This window comes from Xiphias gladius, chromosome 15 (genome assembly GCF_016859285.1).
Source record: "Xiphias gladius isolate SHS-SW01 ecotype Sanya breed wild chromosome 15, ASM1685928v1, whole genome shotgun sequence".
Taxonomy (NCBI): domain Eukaryota; kingdom Metazoa; phylum Chordata; class Actinopteri; order Istiophoriformes; family Xiphiidae; genus Xiphias; species Xiphias gladius.
This window is the reverse complement of record NC_053414.1, coordinates 10,986,912-11,010,419: the sequence shown is the minus strand read 5'-3', so window position 1 is coordinate 11,010,419 and position 23,508 is coordinate 10,986,912. Positions and strand designations below refer to the sequence as shown.

General features: G+C 41.4%; 1 protein-coding gene across 1 annotated transcript in view; it reads right to left on the bottom strand.

Annotated features, from left to right (window-relative positions):
* Positions 1-23,097, bottom strand: part of LOC120800511 (LIM and calponin homology domains-containing protein 1-like) — a 34,489-nt gene extending 11,392 nt beyond the window's left edge. The window contains exons 1-9 of the mRNA XM_040146662.1: positions 22,981-23,097; positions 11,560-11,630; positions 11,379-11,448; positions 11,170-11,276; positions 11,052-11,082; positions 10,833-10,943; positions 9,925-10,052; positions 9,646-9,716; positions 8,139-8,340 (exon numbers count right to left, since the gene is read on the bottom strand). Coding sequence (XP_040002596.1) covers positions 8,139-8,340; positions 9,646-9,716; positions 9,925-10,052; positions 10,833-10,943; positions 11,052-11,082; positions 11,170-11,276; positions 11,379-11,448; positions 11,560-11,630; positions 22,981-23,097 — 908 coding nt within the window. The remainder of the gene's footprint in view (positions 1-8,138; positions 8,341-9,645; positions 9,717-9,924; positions 10,053-10,832; positions 10,944-11,051; positions 11,083-11,169; positions 11,277-11,378; positions 11,449-11,559; positions 11,631-22,980) is intronic.
* Positions 23,098-23,508: the final 411 nt, after the last annotated feature.

The window sequence follows — 23,508 nt, the reverse complement described above, 5'->3', positions numbered from 1 at the left end:
TGGAAGTGAAGACATATGCAAAAAGCTTCAACGGGCATCTCACATCATGGGAGGTAGATCATCGTCCTCCAGCCAGAATGGTTTCTTCCCTGGTTGCTCATTCACATCCCTTTTTGTCTCTTCCTCTCTTTCCTCAACTTTCTCCTCCACAATCTGCTCTTCCAACTCTGCCTCCACTTTACAGACCTGGGCAGCAGCAGGACTGGGTGGAGGGGTTAGTGATGGAGAAGGGAGGGGTTCAAGCACATCTGTGACAGAGGTGTTAGGGGCTGTCATGTCTCCCTCTTTCTTTCCGTCCTCCTCCTCCTGCCTTTCCCTCAGCACTGCACACTTTGGGCTGGTTGGGAGTGCGGGGGGCGGGGCCTGAGGTTCTGCTGCTACGGTAACGATGCTGCTAAAATCCAGTGACAAGGCCGAAATTACCAAAAAAAAAAACAACACATCTTATCGGGTAAATCAAGATGGCATCACAGACAACAGAAGCCAGTAGCTGATTGAAACCTGCTGTCAGATAACTGAGTGAGGAGTGGCCGGAAAAGGCTTCAGTCATTTCACCCAAATTACAAAAAAAGGTTTCTCGCTCACATCTAAGATTTCTGCCTCCACCACAATAAAGGTTGTTTATGGTGCTCATACCATTGAAAAATAAACCACTGAACTCACTGTAATCAATTTGCGTTGGAATTGCTTTTTATTGAAGAAATGGTCCCTATGAAAACAGCAAGTTGCATGGACTGTTTTCTGCTGAGTGATACATTGATTAATTGACCGATTGACCTGCTATCTACGTGATTCCCGGTCTCTCGCAAACTTTAAAAGATTTGTATCTCAAAATCTGGGAAAATAAAACTAAAACTATCTGTGTGGCTAGATAACGTTAGATGTGAGCTAAAAAAAATACGTTTTTTCAGGTAATTTTACAGGTCCATAATTTCCTAGGAGGTTTCCTGGAAAGTACTATTTGGTAATAATAATAGGAAGAAAAGAGACAGTGTTCAATTGTTACACTGTTACACTTTTGTTCAGTACACAGCAGGTCAGCTGAACATGCACAATGTGAAATATGTCTTCAGGCAAGTTAACATATGTGGAGAATAAAGAGTCCAGTAATGAATGAATAATAAGCAGAGCAGTTCTATCAAATAAATGTTTACTGTCTCTGTAAATTGAATCAAATGATGTGGTTCTTTCCACAAAAATTATGAGGCAATTATGACGTAATTACAGACCTGTTTAAGGGTTGTTTTTTTCTGTAATTTGTGTGAACCAACCCTTTAAGAGTTTCAAACACTACTGCAGCGACAGTTTTCGTCCCTATGTGATTCAGCAGTGATTTACACTTGCAATACAAAGATAACAGACGATTTTTCCACACTCAGCGGAAACTGAAAAATCAAAGTGATGCCAAACAAAGCCAACATTAGACCTCACCAACAAAAGAAAAAGCCAGATGAGTCCAAACCAAGCACAAACCGAGCCAAGCCATGTGAAAAACAGAGCTGCAAGAATTCGACCACAACAACAAATCAAATCCACCAGTCCTTTGATATACAGATAACACAAATGAAACCACGTCAGACATGCAGCTGCAGGCACTCAAACATGCTGGAACCATACAACACCACCAAGTCAGGATCAACTCTAAATCATCCACAGGGCTTATTAATGTTAAGTACTGCATGCCATAAAACTTGCAAACATGATTAAACCTTAGTCTTTGCCAGGGAATTATGCTTTGTTAGCTGCAGTAGTTGACAAACACCCCAATCTCTTCATCATTCCGACACAGTAAATACCTTTCACTTGCCATCTTCTCTGCTAGCTTAGGTCTGCTCTGCAGTTTCTTCATTATAGACACTGGGCTGATGTTATATTTGACTGATCCAGGTATAGGCAGGAACTGGTTAAAGGACTGATTTGTTCTGGCTGCAACCGGTTTTTGGAAAGATCCAGTCCTCCGTGCCATCATATCATCCTTCTCCAGGTCAGGCACAGGCTCATTTTCATCATACCCATCCTCATCATCCTCATATTCACGTTCACTGTGAGACGTTGATTGGATCGTCATCATGTCAGGGTGCGGTTGAGGTGCGGTTTCCACGTGAACTCTGGGTTGCTGCGGCTCCACCCTATTAGAGAAACTCCTATAATTGTAATAACTTAACATCAAGTTGGAGAATCTCTTTGAGGATTCAAATCACACCAAGCTTGTTAGTGCCCTCCACACACTGTTAGACCAAGTCCAGCACAAATCTCAGCCCACCTGGCGTTCAGTTTCTTGCTTCTGTCTGTCTGCACTTCCTTTTTGTTCCGCGGAGCAGCATCAGCAGTGTCCTCCCCTTGTGTGCAGCGTTTGGAGCTGGGCAGGGGCAGGAAACGGTTGTAAGTCACTGTAGCGGTGCTTTGTTTATGAAAAACTCCTGTCCTCCTTGCCATCATATCGTCTTTCTGAAGATCTGGGATCCTCTCTGGTTCCTCCTCATCCTCCTCCTCTGTTCTCCTTTCATACTGAGCCAAACGAGCATCCAGCTCGGCAGGAGTCAGAGCAACCTCGGGGGTCCAGGTTGGGAGGTCAGCAGAAGTAGGGGTAGTTTGACTGAGGTCAGCTCCGCCAACCTGGCTGTGAGAGCAATGCATAAAGCTCTAACTGCAGCAACAAAGATGGATAATTTATACCCAAACTTGCTACTATAGCCTTAAAATCCACGCATGTACATGCAGAAAAGCAGGCCAGGTGCGTTCACTTTGAGTTCAGAGTCCAGATTGTATTTTCAGTGAGATCAGAAAAACAAAAAATTCCGTTTAAAGAGAGAATCTCTTTAGAGATGTTAGAAAAGAGAACATGCAAAAGCATTGCAAATCTACTAAAAAACAAAAAACAGAAAAATCTACGATAAGATTTTGAGCCACATCAGACACTTTGACCATCAGAGTCTTGTAACAACCTCCATCTATAAAGTGGAGCGCTTTTGCTCTGACCAGTAATTCACTTAAAAAATATCAAAAACATACATTAGAGGGGTTGAAGGAGTCACTGGTTTATTTCACACATCCACAAGCAATATGTGTAGTGAAATGCAATGTGGCATGCTGTGCTAGAAGACTGGTGTGAAAAAAGCAATAGAAAAAAATAAATGTAAAGGATAAAAATTCAAGATTTAAAAAATGTAAATATATGTAGAAATTTAAAATGCGCATATGCCACAATTTTAAGGCAAAGTTTGTACACGCTCAAGTGCAAATCTAAGAAGTAAACAGAATGTGTATTGTTTTACCAGAAAAACATTTAGTAAATACACTACAGAGATGCACGATTTTTGCATTTACTTATCAGAGCTAGACTCATAAATTGACTGACCAACCACTGACTGACTGGCCAATATTAGCTTATCACATATATATTAGTATCAGCATATTTGTTGGTCGATAAGTAACAAGAAATTGCAGTACAGAAATGCCACAGAGATGTCTGAGGTAGTTTCTACAGTGTCTCTATAACAATATTTGTCAACCAGAGAGCACTGACAAGCTTCTTTTTCAAAAAAACAAAAACAAAAAAACTAATTCCAGAGATCCTGATATACTGTCATTTGATTTTTTTTTAAACTCTTAAACATCAATATATTTGCCTAAAAAAATCCAGTATCGGCCTATATAGCTAATCACAGCAAGGTACACAAGCATGTCTCTGTGTCTGTGTGTGCCTTTGTTTCTCATTAAAACTACAAGCAAATCAGCACAACGCTGAGCGGTGGATCCAAACTAACTAATTTACTAATCCAAACAGACTTGAAATGTATGATATTTCCCAAAATGTCACTGGCAAGCAATTAAATTAAACCAATTAATAAGTAATGCAACAAAAAAATTAGCTATTTATTCCTCAAAGCAGTCCATAATAATGCAAGTGACTTTGAGATTTGAGCCACTGTAGCCTAAGTTGTCTTGTATTTGGCCTTGTCCATACCTGCGTTCCCGCTCTGAAAGCTGGGAGCCCAGGCCAATGGTAGGCATGGCTACAGTTGCCTTGGAAAGGAGTCGTCTTAGCAACTCCGTCTCCTCCCCTTCATTTGATGTGACTGTGTCTATTGGCTGCTCGATCTCAGTCACGCCCCCAAAGGTCACAACTTTGCTGTGACCTCGTCCAGCCTTTGCTGATCCGCTGAGAGGACTTCCATAATTTTTCTCCAGACAAGCCTGACACACAGGTGCCGGGCTAGCCTCACTGTAGATGTAACAACCTCACAAATGTAGCCACACACAAATACACCCACGCACACACAACAACAGCCAGCAAAAGAGCAGGGGGAGAAGAAGAAGAGTGGAAAGGAAATCATGAGCATCTGGAGACAAAGGATCAGACTGTGAAGACAAAGGAAGGATGAGGTGGAAATGATGAATCAGACAGGAAGTGTGGACGGATAGAAGAGGACAAAAACATGGGGATGTGTACTTAAATCAATTCAACACACATGTACATTCGCATATACAGTACATGCCAAGCTTTTTTTCTGCTCTAGGTAGCCACATTTTCCCGCTCACTGCTGCTCCTCTGAGAACACAAAAAAATCTTTATCCTATCTAATGACATCAGCACAGAGAGAGAAAAACAAAGCCGAAGCAGTGCTCACAGCCAACATTCGCCTCTCTCCTCTTTTGGTCCAACACACAAGAGTCTCATACACACTGGCCAGTTCCCTACTCTGCTCAATGCCTGTCAAAGAAGACTGAAGAGGACTGAAGTGCACAATAATGAGGCAAATAAAAAGGCAGATTAGAACATGGGGAAGAACAGAGACAAGGAGAGAAGGGAAACTAAGTCTAGGCAGATATAAAGCTGCTTACAACAGGATACAAGAGACTTAAGAAAGATGAAAGTGTAGTAGATGGAAAATATCTATGGATGGAAATATCTACTACTTTTTGGAGTTTTTTTTTTTTTAAATTCAAAGTCTCACATTTGGGAAGCTGTAACAGATGAATGTTTGGCATTTTTGCTTTATAAATAACTCAAAGTCACTGTTTTGCAATTGAGATATACGCCAATTTGCTCCCTTGGTGACAGTTAGATGAGAGGATCGATACCATTGTCATGTCTCTACAGAAAAAATGAAGTTACAGCAAGCAGATGGTTAGCTTAGCTTAGCAGAAAGACTGCAACTAGGGGAGACAGCTTTTTAGACTCTGTCCATGGGGGACAAAATCTGCTGACCAGCACCTCTAAGCCCAAAAATTAAAACTTTAACTAATTAATAATTAAATCTTGTTTCCTTAATCCCAAATTTATAAACAAAAATTTGCTGTTTTACAGGGTAAAACGTGCCAGACTATTTCGTGACTAGGCCCAGAAACGTCCTTTGTTTTTACATTAATTATTTCAGATATATTTAGCATTTCAGCTATATTCATTTGTGATTTCGGAAAATTCAGATTAATCAAATTATTTGAGTATTCACCTGTTTCCTTATAACTCCCTAACAGCATCCCCCTTTTTGTTCTCCAGCTTGAAAATAAAATATTTAGAATTCTTGAACCCTTTTGACTACAGTCATGATCCCTTCCTGAAATGTGACTCTTCTGAGTTTAACTGTCAAATTGTCAGAATTAGTCTTAAACCGGAATTATACTTCTCCGGGCTGCACATAGGCGAGTATGCACAGGGGTACTTCCGATACGTTTACATGCAGGTTTCTTTTATACTTGGACGTAGTAGCTTTACGTTTGTTTTCATTTCCATTTGGTACCTGTGTCCTGTCAGGATTTGAATCAACCAATCAGTTTGCTTGATTCGCTGGTCCGCACGACGTGTTGTCAAGATTTGGGATGTGTGGACGCCGGCTCCTCAATGAGTTACAACGACTTACGGTTACCCATAATGCCTTTGTCTGCATAGGTCAGAGAAGCGTAATTCAACCATAAGTGAACAGTAAAACATATCTTTTTAAAAATATTTCACTGTTCTTTCCTACACCTGTTTTTTTCTTTTACTGTTCTATCTTGAACCACTAAGAAAAACAGGAAATGTTGCAAAGATGTTTGAATTTTAAAATGGTTGACAGAGATAGTCACTAGACTTTCAGCTTTCAAACAATGTGTATTTCGTGCGGTTTAGTGAGGATTCAGTCGGATGCCATCCAAATTAAGGTATTAAACCCCTCGCTCATATTCAAGCTGCTCTTTGTTAAAGTTTCAGAAATATTTAGTTTGCTTGATTACATATCTGCAGAATTATGGCACTCTTCTGCCTGCAATGATCTGCCCAAGACTGGAACAGCAACTCGAAGCCAATGCACACACACACACACACACACATACTGTACATTCTCTCATCAGCTTTGATACACACAGTCATTCAGCAGTAACACACTTGACATACAGCAGCATTTAATTGCTTTGTACTGCACATTGTGCTGAAACAGAGAGTGTGTGTTGGGCACCTGGGTTCAGTCATCTTGAGTTTCTCCCACTTCTTCATATCTGCCTGGCTCATGGAGGCAGAAACAAAGCTCATTGGTCCTTCCCTGTGAGGGAGGGGCCTACTCTGAGCCCGCCTACGAGCCAGGTCATCCTTCTGCTTGTTAGGCATCGCCATAACCCTTCCCTCTTCTCCCTCTTCCTCCTCATCCTCCTCTTCCTTGTGGCGAGGGGTAGAGTTTAGGAAGGGGTTGTGTCTGCGTGTAATGATGTCAGGGAATGCTTCCTTCTCACTGTCCAATCACAAGGCCAGTAGAGTGGCATCATACAGCACGTGTTACACATTAAAGTGGAGCCCACACATCAAACCACAAGTGACCACAACACCCAAAGAAAGAAAGAGCAGGAAAACGGGAAAGAATATTTAGAATCGAGTTAGAGGAAATGGAAGAAAAAGGGGTAAATTCAGACACGCAAACACACACAGCTAACCTGATCTGCTTCTCCTGTAGTGCTTGCTGTGAGGCCCGTCTAATGCCCTCCCAGCGCTTTCGGTCTGTGTTGCTACATACAGGTGGTGGGACAAACTGGTGCACCTTAGGAGCAACGGGGCCACGATGAGCTCGTCTGGATGCCAGATCGTCTCTACGGACATCTGGAACTTTCCGCACCTCTGCTTCCTCCTCCCCATCAGAGGAGGAATCCCAGACAGATTTCTGAGAGTTCAAAAAGTCGTTATCACGACGAAGGATGATGTTCGGGGGCGGTGACCTCACTTCCTGTTCCTCAATTGTGGGAGGGCTGGAGTTGGAGACGGGGGGGACGTAGCATGGTCATTTCAGAGATGATTAAAAATCCATCCTGCCACATTGTGAGCAAAGGTAGTGACATGCAACATTCGGACTCAGTGTGTTCCCACAAATACAGTTAGCAGCTGCTGTTGATTAGTTCAGGTTTGCAGTCAAATATAAAAAAAGGTGCTTCATAGAATAAGGATTTTTGACACGTCAACCCAAAAGCAGTCGCTCAATCAGGTAGCAAATCCCATCCGCTGAAACCTTTATTCCATTTTAAGCAAGTGACATGGTTTAAATCAACCTCTCCCATGCATCTCTCTTCCATAAAACCAATAATAAGCAAGCAGTTAGTTATCAGTCACTCCACAAACCAGTATGCTATCACACAAAACTCATCATAAAGTAGATAGACTGCTGAAACCAGATAGACACAGCACTGGTGTCAGAGCAAACCACAGGCAAAATTACCATCACAACTTTTCGTTAGTGACCCTGACCAAAATTTTTGAACCACAGCAACAGCAGCGGGTCCTCTCTGACCTGCTGTAGCGAACAGCAGCAGGCAGAACCTTAATTCCTGCCTTCTCCAACTTCTGCAGCCTCCTCTGCTCCAACACCTCCTGGGCCACCTTCTCCTCTTCCTGTTTTAGTTTTCCCCCATTGTTCTCTAGGGCCCAAGTGACGGTCTTGGGAATTTTTTGGTGCAGTCCAGTTCTTTTGCCCTGCTCTGAAGTGGCTTGAGGACGACTGGGGAACAGTGTGTATTGGCAAGGGAAAATTAGGGATGATGAAAGTTTGTGTGTCTTTAGATCCGTGTGTGATTTACATCTATCTGCTCAGTTTTTTTGCATTTTCTTTTGCAACTCTTAATACCATACATTTCATTTGCATCAGAATTATCTATTTTATTAATGCGTTGGCTGTTACCTCCGCTGCTCTCCCTCCTCTGCATGTGGTTTTCGTCGCGTAGTGGGGATGTAGGAGCTGGCATTGGTTCGATTAGGAAGAAACTGGTTGAAGGGGATGGAGCTTCTTGATTCACTGCTGGCAGTCCGCCTGGCCAACATGTCATCCTTTCGCACATCTGGCTTCCTGCTGGAGGCATCGGCCTCGGAGTCGCTGCCTCGCCCTAGGCAACAAAGAGAGATGAAGCATAAAAGAGAAAGGAGAGAGTAAGGTTAGAAAGTATGTCAGGACTTTAGGGAACTACTATTAATTGGTCCTTGCATAATAACCTCTGCAAACACTATACAGTTGTCAAGATATATGGCTCCATGTTTTTGTCACCAAAAGTTCATAATTTCTTCTATGCCATTACCAGCTTACTCTATGTTTGTAAAAGCAAATACTGTTATGATGTTGCCTTAAATGAGGCATACATGCTTTTTTAAATTCTAGACACTTTTAGGCATTTTAGCCATTTATTGTAACATCACACAACACCAGTGTAACACCGGTCAACACCAGCAGTATTGCCCCTTTTTTTAGAGATGTCTAATATGCAAACAAAATCTGAGGGTCTTATGCGAATCCCTTTGGAAACTAAAGGACATGTTTGCATTATTACAACCACGGTCTTATTTTCCGTGCTTGTTTGCATCCTGTGTGTTCATCTGACCTGGTGAGTGTGGTCAGAAAGACACATCGATCACTTCTATTCTTGCCAACCCTTTGACCACCTGTTTATGCATAAATCTACGAAGTATTATCCAAAAAGACATACAGACAGAGTAGTAAAAACTATACCCCCTGCCCATCTTTCTTGCTGGGTTATAAATATTACTTTGTAGGGCAGCACACTATCTCTGTCTATTCCCAGCTCTGGAATAGTGTTTTTCTTGTCACCCTGCTGCACGTGTTATACTGTCAACATAAAAGACAGGATGCCTGTGTTTTATGTTCACACACACACACACACACACACACACACACACACACACACACACACACACACACACACACACACACACACACACACAGACTGACATATGACAGGCAGGATGTTGACCTCAGTCTGTGTTTCCCAGGTCCAAATCTCTAGTGATTGCTACTTAGACCAACAGCTGCTGCATCTGGGGCACACACACACACACACACACATGCACATGCAGGCTGAGATGTTCAGCTGTTGTCCACAGCCGGTTTGACTGCCCATAACATACCAGTGTTATGGCCAGTCACACATGTCAAAGAACAGCAGTTAGACTATTTATGGATGATGGGCTTTGTATTGCTACTTTAAATGAATAATACAACATTTTGGAAGCTACGCTTCTTTGCTGTCTTTTTGGGAATTATATGAAAAGATCGATACCACTCTCATGTTTGTGCATTAAAAATAAAGAGAGGGAAAAGGGAAAAAAGCTGGCCAGGCTCTCTTATAAACCCAAAAATGTTTACTTTTCCTACTTGAGAGACATTTATCAGAACCAACCGTCAATGTTTCCTCGATTCACCACATCAGGAGAAGGACTGTGCTGTGAGCGGGAGCCAAAAGAGTCCAGACTATCCAAAAAAAAAAAAAAAAAAACAGACAAGAAAACATATAACAGTTTCACATTGCAGCTCGATTCAAACATGGGACATTTATTTGAATGCAATGTAGTCTTTATGTCGCCACTTGTGCTGAACTTCTCATGATTGATCTGAAAAACCCCTAGTGTGTGCGTTCACATATTTGGGTTATGTGTGTGTGTTGACAGATGTCTCTCACCTGTCAAGGGAGTTATCGCGAGTGTGTCGTGGTGGAGAAAGAGACTCACTCCTCTCAGAGTCCCAGCAGTCGTAGCCGCTGTCTCTAACACTGCGCTTCTGTGGACTGTCGCCTACTTCCTCACTCTCCTACCAAAACACACATGAGCACAAAAAGAGGCACTTAGCTGGCTTTATATCCCACCATGATCTCCACAACAAAGGAAAATATATGCTAACAGTACTATTATTTTGTAAGTTAAAAAAAAAAAAAAAAAATCTGTTTTATCCTATTAATATGCAAATTTATCTACTCAGTAGGGAGTACCTGTGGTGTAAGTATGAAGTTTCTACTATGTTATGTATCATTCTTGAGTTATCTGGTTCACATGAATGATTCAGTACTGTAACAGTCACTGAATCCAGCATGGCGATATAATGTCCCGCATACCATTTACCACATCAGTAAAATATATGAACAACTGCATAAAGTAGCAAATATGCATAAAGAAACTAACTTTAGACGACAGAAGTGAAAAGAGAAATTGATTGGAGAGAAGACACATAAGAGGTGAAGGAAGAGAAACTTACAGACAAATGAAAGAAAAATGAAAACAAGAAAATACAGGTTTGCTCATTGTATCTTGTAAAAGAAATTTAAACTGCAAAGATCAACTAATTTGCATCGACCCTAATTGATCCAAAAGATCAAATTTACAGAGACAAGCTTCTTTCTTAACTCATATGCCCCCAAAATAGGAGTAGCTGTGGTGTAAGAAAAACAAGGAGGTGTTTTCTCCTTTCTCCTGCACCCCAACAAAGACAGGAAACTAACAAATCCATCCCCCGCACCACCTTTCATGCTCTTATCAGTCTGTCTGTCTCCCTCCTCCTCCTCCCTTCTCTGACCTCATCACTGTCTTCACTCACCATCTTCATTTGAGCAAGAAGCCCTTCAAACTCTTTGAGGTTGAGAGTAGGACCGCTGTAGGAGGCGCAGCCACTGGCAGCCTTCCCCAGCCAGAACACTGTGTTCAGCACCTGGGAGACATGGATACGGGGGGTTGGTGTATTTCATAAATGCTAATCACACTAGCATTGAAGTTAATGCATGTAGTAATAGTAATGACTGTAGTAATTACAACTCACATTTTTTAGTTTGCGGTTGCAGTCGGAGTCCCTGATGAGAGAAAAGTGTGTTACTGTCGTTTGTACTAAATTAAAATGGACATGTACAGGAAGTGAAGCCACCAACACGCCTATTTACTTGAGGTTAGCTCGTATAGAAGTGTCCTGCAAGTCCCCAGGGTCAAACAGCTGGGAGCCCTTCAGGCCCAACTCCTCACAGCCCCGCAGGAAGACTGACAGGTTGTCCTAAAGGAAACAGCAGGGGACCACAGACAGTCGAGAGTTTATCACTTTGATGAACAGGGTGGTTTAGAGGGCTGAATGTCACACTGGAGAGTGTCCTCTTACCAGCCCAGCAATGGGGGTGGGCAGTCTGTTGATCTTCTTGACCAGCCCTGGTTTGATTGCACTCAGCAGCCTGTATGGAGAAGGGGGAGAAGCAGAGATTTATTGAGTCTTGGGGGAGTTTATGTATGTTGTTGCTACTTCAGACATCAAAACCTGAAGTGGAGCAATGTCACAGGCTTACTCGCATAACAGGATGCCGTTCTCCAGTGCTCTGCGGAAGTCCTTGTCTCCAAAGCTCTTCCCTGTTACTGCCTTTGGAAGGGGGACAGGAAGAGACAGATGTAAAGGAGGTGGACTGGAACCCGGACTGCAGCTTGCTTATTTTTTGTTTGTTCGTCGTCCGTTAAGTCTATAAAATATCAGATAATATTGAAAAATGTCCAAGGTGATGTCTTCAAATTGCTCATTTTATCAAACCGACAGTCCAATAGTCCAGAACAAAGAGATATTCAGTTTAGAATAAAACAGGGAAAAGCAGCAAATCCTCACATTTGAGAAGGTGGAACCAGCAAATGTTTGATATTTCCCTTTGATAAATGACAATTAATTGATGATCGTAATCGCTGGTGATTCATTTTCTGTCAGATGACTAACTGCAACTGCAACTAACGTTACTTAGATTATTTACTTACTTACTTTTACTAACGAATTAACTAACTTTACTAACTAATAAGCCCAAATAGTACTCTTTTACATCCTTCTTTCTAAGGATGCACCGATCCAATACCTGATACCTGATTGGTGCCTTATTCAGCAGAACAGGTATCAGTATAGTGTCTCTGAAAATGCAATGGAATTAATCTGCTGCATTCAATCAGTCAAATTGGGCTACCGACTCACAAGAATCTTTGTCCTCGTGTAACCTGAGATAAAAATGATTTCCACACAGATTTTAAATTTGGGGGGCAAAAACGGATCAAAAAAGGGGTATCCAATCTGTACTCAGCAGTACTCGGAGTTGAGGTATTGGCATTGGAGCCAAGAGAGGAAAACGTGGATCGGTAAATCCCTACTTCTTTCATTAGTTATTGACGGATTCAACACTTGAAATTTTCATAAAACGTAATGAAATATATGGCAGAGTGGATGAAAAATCAAAGTTGAGGGAATTAAAGATGGCATAAAGCACAAAGACAGACATGGAGCGTAGAAAAGACTGATCCTGATGGATTCAGGCAACATTTTATATTCCATTATGTATAAATACACTGATGTCTACCCAGGAATAATGCAGGATCTTGCTGTGATTTTGGAGACATGGAATTTCTTTTCAGGTCTCATTTGCAAAAAAGATCTTGAATGAAAACTCCTCCATAAATAAAGTTTAACCAACTAACTCATTAACTAACCCTGAAGTCCACTGTTCTCTAAGCAAGTGCTTCACTCAAAAATGACAGCAATATCCTCTGATTTGGCCATGCTGCTCTTCTCATATGTGTCATGAAACAGATGAGAATAAAGTATAAGAAAAAATGAATAATCACTGAAAATCAATTAATCACTTAAGTAATTTACGTATAAAAAAAAAGCCAAACATTTTCTGGTCCCAGCTCCTCAAATGTGAAGAATTGGAGCTTTTCTCTCTTTATTAACATTATAAATTTAATATCTTTTACTTTTTGCAATATTAGATGGATTCAACGACGTGAAGATTTCACTTTGGGCTCCCGGAACCTCTGATGTCATTTGTCACTACTTGTGGCATTTGTCACTAGCTTTTCAACGTTAGTTGTAAACAGTACTTATAGCCCCAATATGATCACAGTCATTTGTAGACAAATATTTTATATTTCAGTCCCGGGATTGCACCTCAATGTCCCTGACAGAGGAACCTGCTGCTGCATGGTTCACCCTTCCCCCAACATTTTGCTTCAGTAGGCCTTCAGACGCCAGGCCAATGACACACTGCTCTCTGTCCTCATTCCATTTTCCCAAAACGCGCCCACATGCCCATCCCTGATTTAGATGCATGCAGTAGTATCTTGACAAGGCTGCAACGGTAACCTCAGTCCTCTAATTTGACCTGCAATTTGCTGTCTGTCCTGGACTGACAGGAGAGGAGGAGGGAATCAGGAGGCCAACAATGACATACTACCACAACGCCAACCCACTCATATAAACTGCTTTCTGGAGCTGCTGTCTAACCAGTAGCCAAAGATGAATGGAAAAGAAGATGGGTTTGACGGACGCTGTTCTGATGTCTAATCCAGATTAGCACAGATTACAGTTAGCACCCAAACCGTTAACTGCAGGCACACACTCTCTCCGTCTCTGCTGCTCATATGTATGCTCCTATACATGCCTCTACAAACAAACACACTTAGTCTCAGCCAATGTGTCAGTTTTTATGGGCAATTGATCACAAACACCTAATCATCTGAGGGTTTAAATACTTCGACGGCATTTAAACTTGAAAAATATTTGAGTCCTCGACTTTCTTATTCTGTTTCTGTCCTCTCTTACTGGTGGAGGAAATACACACACACACACACACACACACACACACACACACAGCTATGAAAATAAGTCTATTGTTTTTCATTATATAAGTGGTGACCAGATGTTTCCCATTGGCATCCCCTTCTTTTCTTGTCTTTCATCATTATTCTATCACACACACACACACACACACAAACACGCTGGCACGCTGGTCATGTTTATTAAGGTTCGGCTCCAGGCCTTTGAAACATTTACACCATGGTCATGCATAATTTACTCACCAAGGAAGGCACTGTATTGAGGGAGAGCAAGACTTCTGTTTTTGTGTTTTGTGTGGGTAGTGTGTGTGTGGAGGTGGCAGGACACAGACGGCGGGTTGCGGGGGTGGGCTGGCTAACGAATGGCTGTGCATAAATTTGCTGAAACTGTAGTACAGCAATTAGACATAGTGACTGATGTGAGCGTACACATTTTGGATACAAAACACATGAAAAGCTAAACAGAGGAAAGGGAATTGTCATGATATTTGTATGTGTTAAAAAAAGAGAGACAGAGTGTGCACATGTGTGTTAAGTGAGTACTCATGTCTGCAAAAAAAACCAAGCCAAAGGCCTTGGGGGTATTTCAGCCCCAGCAACTGTAATTCGACCCTCTCTTGCTCCCTCTCATCCCTCATGGTGGATTGCTCTGCTCAGTCTGGGTGAATGGCAGCAGCAGCTACAATTTAAACCCTGAGGTGGGAGTGTGTGCAGGGGGGGGCAGAAGTAGGCCAAAGTACCCTTTGCTTTTATTTTAACAACTCTAAAAAGATGTAAAGAATGTGAGTCTTGAAAAATCAGAGAGAGAAGAGGAAAAGACAGTGATATAGTACATCGTTAACACAGTGGTGTTATTTCTGGTAAGCACATCATGTGCTGTAATGCACAGAAATGACAATAGCCAGGATTTTGAAGTCCCAAACCAAGTGATGAAGAGTATGTTTAGGGCCATGATGCTGCAATTTACTCAAATAGTTTTTTTTATTTTTAGCATGGGACAGGCAGGCAGTTTCCTGGATTGAGCCCCAGTTCATGTAACATCCTATCAATGTTGTAAAAACCCAGAGGTTCATTTACCAACATTTTAGGCCCTTTTTATTTTATGTTTAATCCCCTGGAACTCCTCGAACCACCTGGATTAAAAAACATTCTGCCACTACAGAATAAAAATATTTTTGACCAGATTCTCGGCACAGCACATTATTTGTATTAAAACATAATGAAAAACATCAAATTTGAAAAAATACAATTGAAAACAAAACTTTTTGATTTTTATGTAGTGCTGATTGAGCAAGAGCATAAGTCATTACTGTTTATCATTTTTGTTTTTATTGGGTGTTGCAAATTGGAAAATGGGTTAGAAATCTTTTTTTTTACCGTGCAGTGGATAATTGTTTTCATCCCAACAGTCTTTGAGGATTTTGCTAATACCTTAAGAACAGCGGGCAGTGTTAGTACATGACCTTGTGCCATTTTCAGAGATTTCCCAGTATTTTTCTGGGAACCAGATGCTTAGCTCTGTGACTCAAATGTAATGTTACAATACAGAGCTGAAACGATTAGTTTCACAGAGAATTAATCAACAACAACTATTTCGATATTTGTTTGGACAGCAAATTTATTTTTTCACTTTTTGACATTTTATCAACTAAACACAAACTTTCTTATTGAAAAAACAATCTCCAGAATAAGCGATAATGAAAATGATAGTCAGTTGCAGAGTAATACATGAGAAGCTCAAACTGGGGCTATCTTGAACCATGCTAAACCTTTATGCCTGTATGCTTCCAGTAAAGCCAGTCCTGAAATTAAATGCATCATCCTGCAGTAAGAGATGGAGATGAGGAGTATTTGAGCCCCACTGCGACGTAGTGGTCACTGAGAGTCTGGTGTTTTAATTTGTGGTTTTTCCTAAGCATTTGCCTTGTTTTAATGTTATAATGTGCTGCAGGCACTTTGCACACTAATTCCGTGTGCTACAAGAAGAAGAAAGGAAGACAAAGAGAAAAAACAGAGGGTTGGAAGAGAGAGAGACAGAGAGATAAAGTTATACTCAAGATGCATTACAGATTTGAGGATGAGCTTAATCTGGATCAGAGTAATTAACCATAGTGAGTCGACACCAGACAGCACCAGACCCTTCAGCTGCTGACAGTTGACATCAGTTCAATACAAGGAACAGGACCACTTCCTTGGTGTAATTCCAGAACACTTATTGAAAATGTATTGGTAATATGCTTATTCAGCACAGTAAAATACATTAGTAGTACATTAAAATTGAGTTTATAGTTATGCATGATTAGGCACCATAATAGCGTAATCACTGCATGATAGTTTTATATTTTTACTTCAATTAAAACAAACAAAACATGGAAAAATATGGTAGTCTGAAAGGACATTTTTAATATATACATTTACATTTCACTCTACACTGTACTTTAAAATGTAGCCACAGTTCTTGAGTATAAACAAAAGATGTTGTATCTTAACTAAGGTTCAAACAGTGAACATTTGTGTAATTCATATATAAGTTAAAAAAATAGGTATACTCACTAAGAGTCTGTTTGTATGTACATTTCATTGCATTAATTCAATGCATGTACATTTCAAATCATACACTGTTATAAATGACTGTGCACTGAGATAGACATTTTGGCCAGAAGCAATACTGTGTCAACAGTATTTCACACTCTTCCAAAAAGCATTTGATGCATCGAAAGTCCAACTCGAACACTCTCTCTCATGCAGACACAGCTGGATGTCTGAGACCACTGGAGTTAATCTGCCCAGGACAGCTGTGACATCTGGCGCACACACACACACACACACACACACACACACACACACACACACACACACACACACACACACACACACACACACACACACACAAAGACACACACACACACAAACAAACACACACACACACACAAAGACACACGCACGCACACACACACTCCTTTATTTACTCCCTCTGCGTCCGACCCTAACCCTTGCTATGTATTGTATGTCAGTGACAGCAGAGGTTAACTGCTGTCACTAAAGTTAATTTTGTGTTTCTCTGAGCCTTTACAACTTGAACCTCCTCAGTGTCCCATCGAACAGGTTTAACGCACCTTGACATTGTGTGTCACCTTTGAGACAGTCTAATCCAGCCTTGTGTCATCTATAAACAGACAGAAAGGCCTTGTCTGTGCCAATCTAATTTCCTGCTCGGGTCATGTGGCCTACTGCTCTACTGCCCCCCTGGAAACAGTGACACCTGAGAGCCTGCCCGTGTTATGTTCCCATAGCGACCAGTGTCACCCAACCAGGGCGTGTCTGGGGAGTGTGTGAGCAGTATCATGCATAGCTGATCGGTATGTGTGTGTGTGCATACGCTTTGCATACTCTGACACACACACACACGCGCACACACACAGCCTGAAAATGTTGCATGGAGCATAGGGTGGCATGGTTAACCCCCACCTGTGAGAGCGTATAAACACACAACTAGAAATAGAGTCAGCCTGACCACTCTGAAAATAACTGGAGAATTAGGAGGCAGGAAGACGACAAAGCACGAGGAGCACAGAGCAAAGACATTGCAGGAGAGATTAAGATTTAGAGGCCAGCATTAACCTAGACTAGACTGTTTGTGCTCACTATTTATGTAGCAGAGCTACCATTGGTGCTTTGTAAGTGTTGACCATAATGTGTCAATCAAGCATCCAAAATCTGTCAATGATTTAAAGTTTTGAAGCCATTAATTAAGAGTTAAGTGGATTACGGTAGTTCCCCCCAAAAAAACAGGATGTTTTAAGAGCGAGATGAACCTCAGTTAAATAAGGATATATTGAGGTCAGCTGTACTGACTTAGAAAATTACTTAGAGTTAATCAAGTGTAAAAGTAGAGCTTTGAGTATATTTTTATTCTGAAAAATGAGGTTGAAATAATAGCATGTGGTATTTTTACTGAAAAATTAAGAGTCAACCTATTTGTCCACCGATGAAATATTGTATGTGATATTATTAACGATAAGTCAATTAATCAATTGACAGAAAACTACTTTTGGTAATCAAATAATCGTTTTAGTTATTTTTAAAGCAAAACGAAAAATATTCACTGGTTCCAGCTTCGTAAATGCCAAGATTTATGCTTTTCTTTGTCATACAAGATGGTAAACTGAATATCTTTGGGTTTTGGAATGTTGGTCGGACAAAACAAGACATCTGAAGACGTCACCTTGAGTTGTGGGAAATTCTAACAGGTGTTTTTCGCTATATTCTGACATTTTATAGACAAAACAAATATTGGATTAATCAAAAAAATAACTGGCAGATTAATCAATGATGAAAATAATTCTCAGTTACAGCCAAATATACTGCTATAAATATTTTTATCAATTGGCAGGAAAAACTGAATTCTATGAAAACTATTTTGAAAAAGGTTGTAATGTGTAATGCTATTTATCTGGTGTTTGTAGTGATGGTGTACGTCACATGACTGATGGCTTGCACATAAATAAAACAGAAGCAGGCTCCAACACTGAGACCGCCATGATGAAGGCGAGTTAACCAAAAAAACTTTTGAGAAAGAAAGCATGGTATGTTGAAGAGGAGTTGTGCAAAGTGTTTAATTTTGAAGACAAGTCTCAAAAAATGTCAATTAATGCTTGGTCAGATATGATCAGATAATTCCAGATTTAAATCATGACTTTGCTCATTTCAGACTTCTTGTATGGATGCTTGTGTTAAAACATTCAGTGAGATATTGAGAATTCTGACATATCTTGTTAAAAGGGTTTTGTGAGCATATGTTTATAACCCTGTATACCCCATAGTATTGAACAAAGTATTATATTCGTGTTGACACTAAACTTAAGTATCACATCGTCACTGGCGTGCCTGTATACCATTTTCAAATGATATCCAGTTAACCATCAATGAGCGAAAAAGTACGCTCAATAAAACAATTCACACTCCTGCTTTAAGCTTTATCGGTCGTAGGAAGATGATCACATTTATTTGAGATGTGACAATTATTAAAAGCCTAGCTGATAACTCAATTCCTCAAACCAGAAGCAGATATGTCATCTTTTGTAATCCTTTTTTGTGATTTGAGTAGGGCACAAGGATGACTTGAGAGGATAAGTGACATCCAACCTCAACATCATTCACTGAAGGGATAACTGTGCAAGTTTGGTGGAAAATGATCTTTTCATATTAATATTCTTAAAGCCACATAAAAAGGTCATTATTCTGAACAGAAATAGGTATTTTATAAGTGCTGATACTGACTACTTTGTTTTTCTTCTACTGTATGTTGGACACTGGCAGATCTGAACTGGGTGGATGGGAGATGAATGATCCACTTCTGTGGCCTCTGAAATTTTAAAAGCAATCACGATGGAAAGATATGGCCCCAGGCGAACCATTTACCTTAGATAGATAAACTGAATGATTGATTGAATAATAAAAGCTAAAAATGTATATGGAAGAGGGACCAAGGTTACATTAAAACCAATTAGCTTTAATGTTGTTGGCAGTTTTACCATTTAACAAGTCTTTGGACAAGTTTGGGGCAATCTCTCCCCTTTTGAAAATGCAACTTTCTCAGCTCACGTTAAACCAGTGGATTCCAACCCTTTTTGAATTGAGACCCCTTAAAATAAAGCAATCTTTATTCGTGACACCTCACCAGTGGCTGTCTATGTCTACTGGTGTGGACAAGTTCAACCAAAACATGATTTTAGTAAACTTTTAGAAGCCTGAAGAGGTAAAATTATTAAAATCCACAAGTGATTTTTGTTTTACTTTCCTATCCTGTTAATCCTTATGCAGCCCCTGTGATTTATTTTGTGAACTTTGTGGGGGTCTTAACCAAAAGGTTAGGAACCACTCTGTTAAACAATGGATTTACAAAACTGTTTGGATTGCATGTTCAATCTCAGATTCGATTTCAGTCTCATCAGAATGGACCAAGTCAGGGCACTTTTATTATTTCGGTGAGTTCTTGGCTATAAAACATTATGAAAGCCAACTTATCCTTGGAAAAGAAATGGTTGTTATTTAAACAGTCTTAAGTCTGTTTTGTAGGTTTGTTTATTCTGTTTTGTATGTTTTTAACCTGTCTTGTCTGCTTAAACCTGTCATCTTACTCCTTCTCTAACAAGGACTGCAATGAAAATAAACCTTTATCTTTACTGGATACTTATCCACAACAATTCTAATTGTATGTCAGGACTTGGTGTTTGTTTCTAGTATCAACGCACAGTAAAACGTGCCAAAAGTTAAGAGAATATTCTAATGGAAGCCTAGTATTCATATTAAATGATGTTTTAACCTTTCATTAGGCCTTACAGTGGATATCTGGATGTGCTAAAATTCACTGGGCCCCAAGACTGGCCCTGGCCTGACTTACCTTTAACTCCTACACTCACCCAAGCAAAGAGCAGAAATTCGGCAGCTTTAGCCACCCTTATATCTACATTGTGTCTGTTTAGACTACACTGCCATGGCTGGCCCCATGGGCTTGATAGGCAGTATCATCTTAACCTGTTACTAGACACTCCCATTTTTTGTGCATGAGCCTGAAAATAATGTACACAAAAGAAAAATGTTACTGTTCTTTAACTTGATTACAGTCATTAGGCTGGCCTCCTCTGAAAGGTAACTATTTCAATTTACAAGCAAAAAGTCAGAATGAGTGTAAGAAATACTAAACCAAAGGTACAGAGGCACAAACGTAAGAAATGTAAGTTTTTTTGCCCCACCTATTGTTTGGGGGGTTTTGGAATTAAAAAGGGAATATGAGGCCTGTAGTAGTACCCTTTCTGTGGAAAACACTCTGGAGCCATCGCCACAAGTCTGAACCAATTCGGTGTCAACAGCTGTTTCAGTGGTATGGGGATCTTAAAATGCTTTTCGCAGATAGAATCAGGAGACTTAAAGCTTTGGAACAATATATAATTTGTCAAGGTTGAGTGAAGATTGAGTCCAGTACAGGCCAAAACAAACAAAGCATCGCTACCACGGCCAAAGCGTCCCACAGGTAAAAGGTTCATGCCATGGCAAATTTAGAGGTCCAGCCATCATCCCAGCTTATCTAGCTCCAATAGTATTACACATTGTTGCTAGTTCTCAGTGACTTTTCAAACCTCTCCCTGACCCAGTGCACCTTTAAAGTGTCCTTGAATCCTGTCCTCACTAGTGCCGCCCAAAATGAACAAAATCATCATTTCTGCTGGCATTGTTGCGAATTTGACACTTTGAGTTTGCACTGGTATGTACTGCCTCCACGGAATAGCTGTTTGCCCACATTGACAAAGGCGTTGACCTTCTGATGCCTACTCGCCATGTATACTTTACCGAACTAACTAAGAATGCCGATCAGACTGCTTGGGAGCGTCAGCACTTGCCAGATTCATTCATGTACCAGAGTCAGAGGGGCTTGTTAGACTTGGGATATTACCCCTAATGCCTCTTTCCCGCTGACTTTGGAGAGACTCACACTGCTGCAGTTTTGTTAATTTACACAACTTTTGATGCTTGTTAGTGCCAATAATTGTTCTGCACGTCGATTGAGCTGAATACTAAATACCCCGACATGCCTAACTTGCACTTACTGCACACCATCAGTGCACGTCTGTACCTGAACTCTTTGCACTATGTCTTTTGAATAGATCTAGCACTTGGTACTTGCTTCAAGGTCTCCCACTGTACTGAATCTTTAGTGTTGTTCCTCACTTGTAAATCCTTTGGATAAATGCATCTGCCAAATGAGTAAATGTAAATGTAAATGTACCTCTATCATCTCGAAGTTATTCCTTATTTCTGCTACTGTTATGATACAACATATATATATATATATATATATATATATATGAAATGGTATAGTTTAGCTTATTCACTGTAAAAAATACACATGTAGCATCAACACAGTAAGTTAAGTAAAAACACTTCTCGATTTCATGAGTTATCAGCTGTATGTATCCTGCAGCTTAATATTTTGTGTGTGTGCAACACAGAATACTGGAAAACTCAAAAGACTCAGATACAATACATCAGATAAGACACATTTGGAGGTCTGCATCCCTTATATATCGATATATATAATGTATCTACATTGCATCTGCTCGGGTTAAACTACAGTGGATGGCCCAATAGGCTTGATAGGCAATTCTATCAAAATGCCTTTATGGTAATGTGTCAAGTAAATCTATCTATGGTGGTGGTGGCGGTGATATGTCAAATAACATCTATCCATCCATCTTCCTCTCTATCTACCGAAGCCAGCAGTAAACTGGTTTGAGTGCAGGGCAAGTCGCACAGATCGTGGGAGCCGTGTGGGAAAAAAAAAGCAGCCACGGTGTGGAGTTAAAACCAAAACTTCTACATTAAAATTCATTTTCGGCGTACTTCCACACGTTTAGCTCGCCACTCTGAGATTGTGGTTGGCAGGTAGCTCCGCTGAGGCAGACTGAGCCACGATTAAAGAAAAAATAGGTCATAACGCAGCTCTACGGGCAAATCATGATTCACCACTCAGGCTTAGGGCGAGGGGCGTTTTTAGCCGGATGATGGCTGAGGCGATGCGGCGGGAGGCCACGGATGACAATCTCATCCCATCAACTGTTGGTACCGTACACCGTCTCGTGCGTGAATGCCGGCCCGGTTTCCTAACCATGGCAACCGGAACCCCCACGCGCCCGAAAAAAAAAAAAAAAAAAGGGAGGCGTTCCCTCTGCTAGCAAGTAGACAAACGGGATCCTCATCTTTACTCAACAAACGGAAAATAAACGGATACTTTGCGGGATTTACGTTATGTTCCGTCGTTTATTCTCCGTCTCTAACGGTGTTGAAAGTCCTCACAGTTCTGGTCTTCGGTGCCCAGTTCCATGAAGAGTCAGGCATGTGTGAAAACTTTTAATACACACGGTTGTTCACGCGTGCAGCGGAGCCGTTGTCCCACAGCGGTAACACGACACTGCATCGCCCCCCCAACAGGTGATGATACACCGGTGGTGCTGTAGGACTATGTATTTTTATCCCTGGTCACAGTATGTGGCAATATGACCCATTTCTGTCCCCACCGTGCTGTAGCAGCAGGCCCCGGAGCCTCCGTGTCCGGTCACTCCACTCACCTCTATCCATTTCTGTGCCTCGCGACAGGCCGGCTCGGGATGGGTCGGCTCCAACGGCTCCGGCTCGCCTCGCGCCGGAGCGTTGGGGACATCTCGACCTGCTGCGGAGCTAGCCATCTCCGGGCGGGCCGCCGGACGTGGACCAGAGTCGGACGGTGGTGATACGGCGATACGTGTTGTGTGATAAAGCTCCCCTCCCCGCTCTGTCAGTCCGTTATCCCCCCTCCTGGCTTTTCGCCGTCAACTGCCCCGCAGCTTCACGCTCAGTCGGACCTCTCGCACTCCCCGCGGGTCCTGCTCAAGCTGTGGCACGGAGATGGAGGAGAAGAGGAAAAAAAAAAAAAAAAAGCCCGCCGCGACACCCCCGGCGCTGCAACGCGAACCAGGCGCTAAATATAAGATTTTCTCGTGCGCCACCGAACTGCGTGAGGCTGACGCTGCTGCTGTCTCCAGCCACCGCTGCCGCCGCGCATTTCGGCAGGAGACGTGAACGCGCAGGCAGGAATCTATGCGGGGGAGGTCGAGATA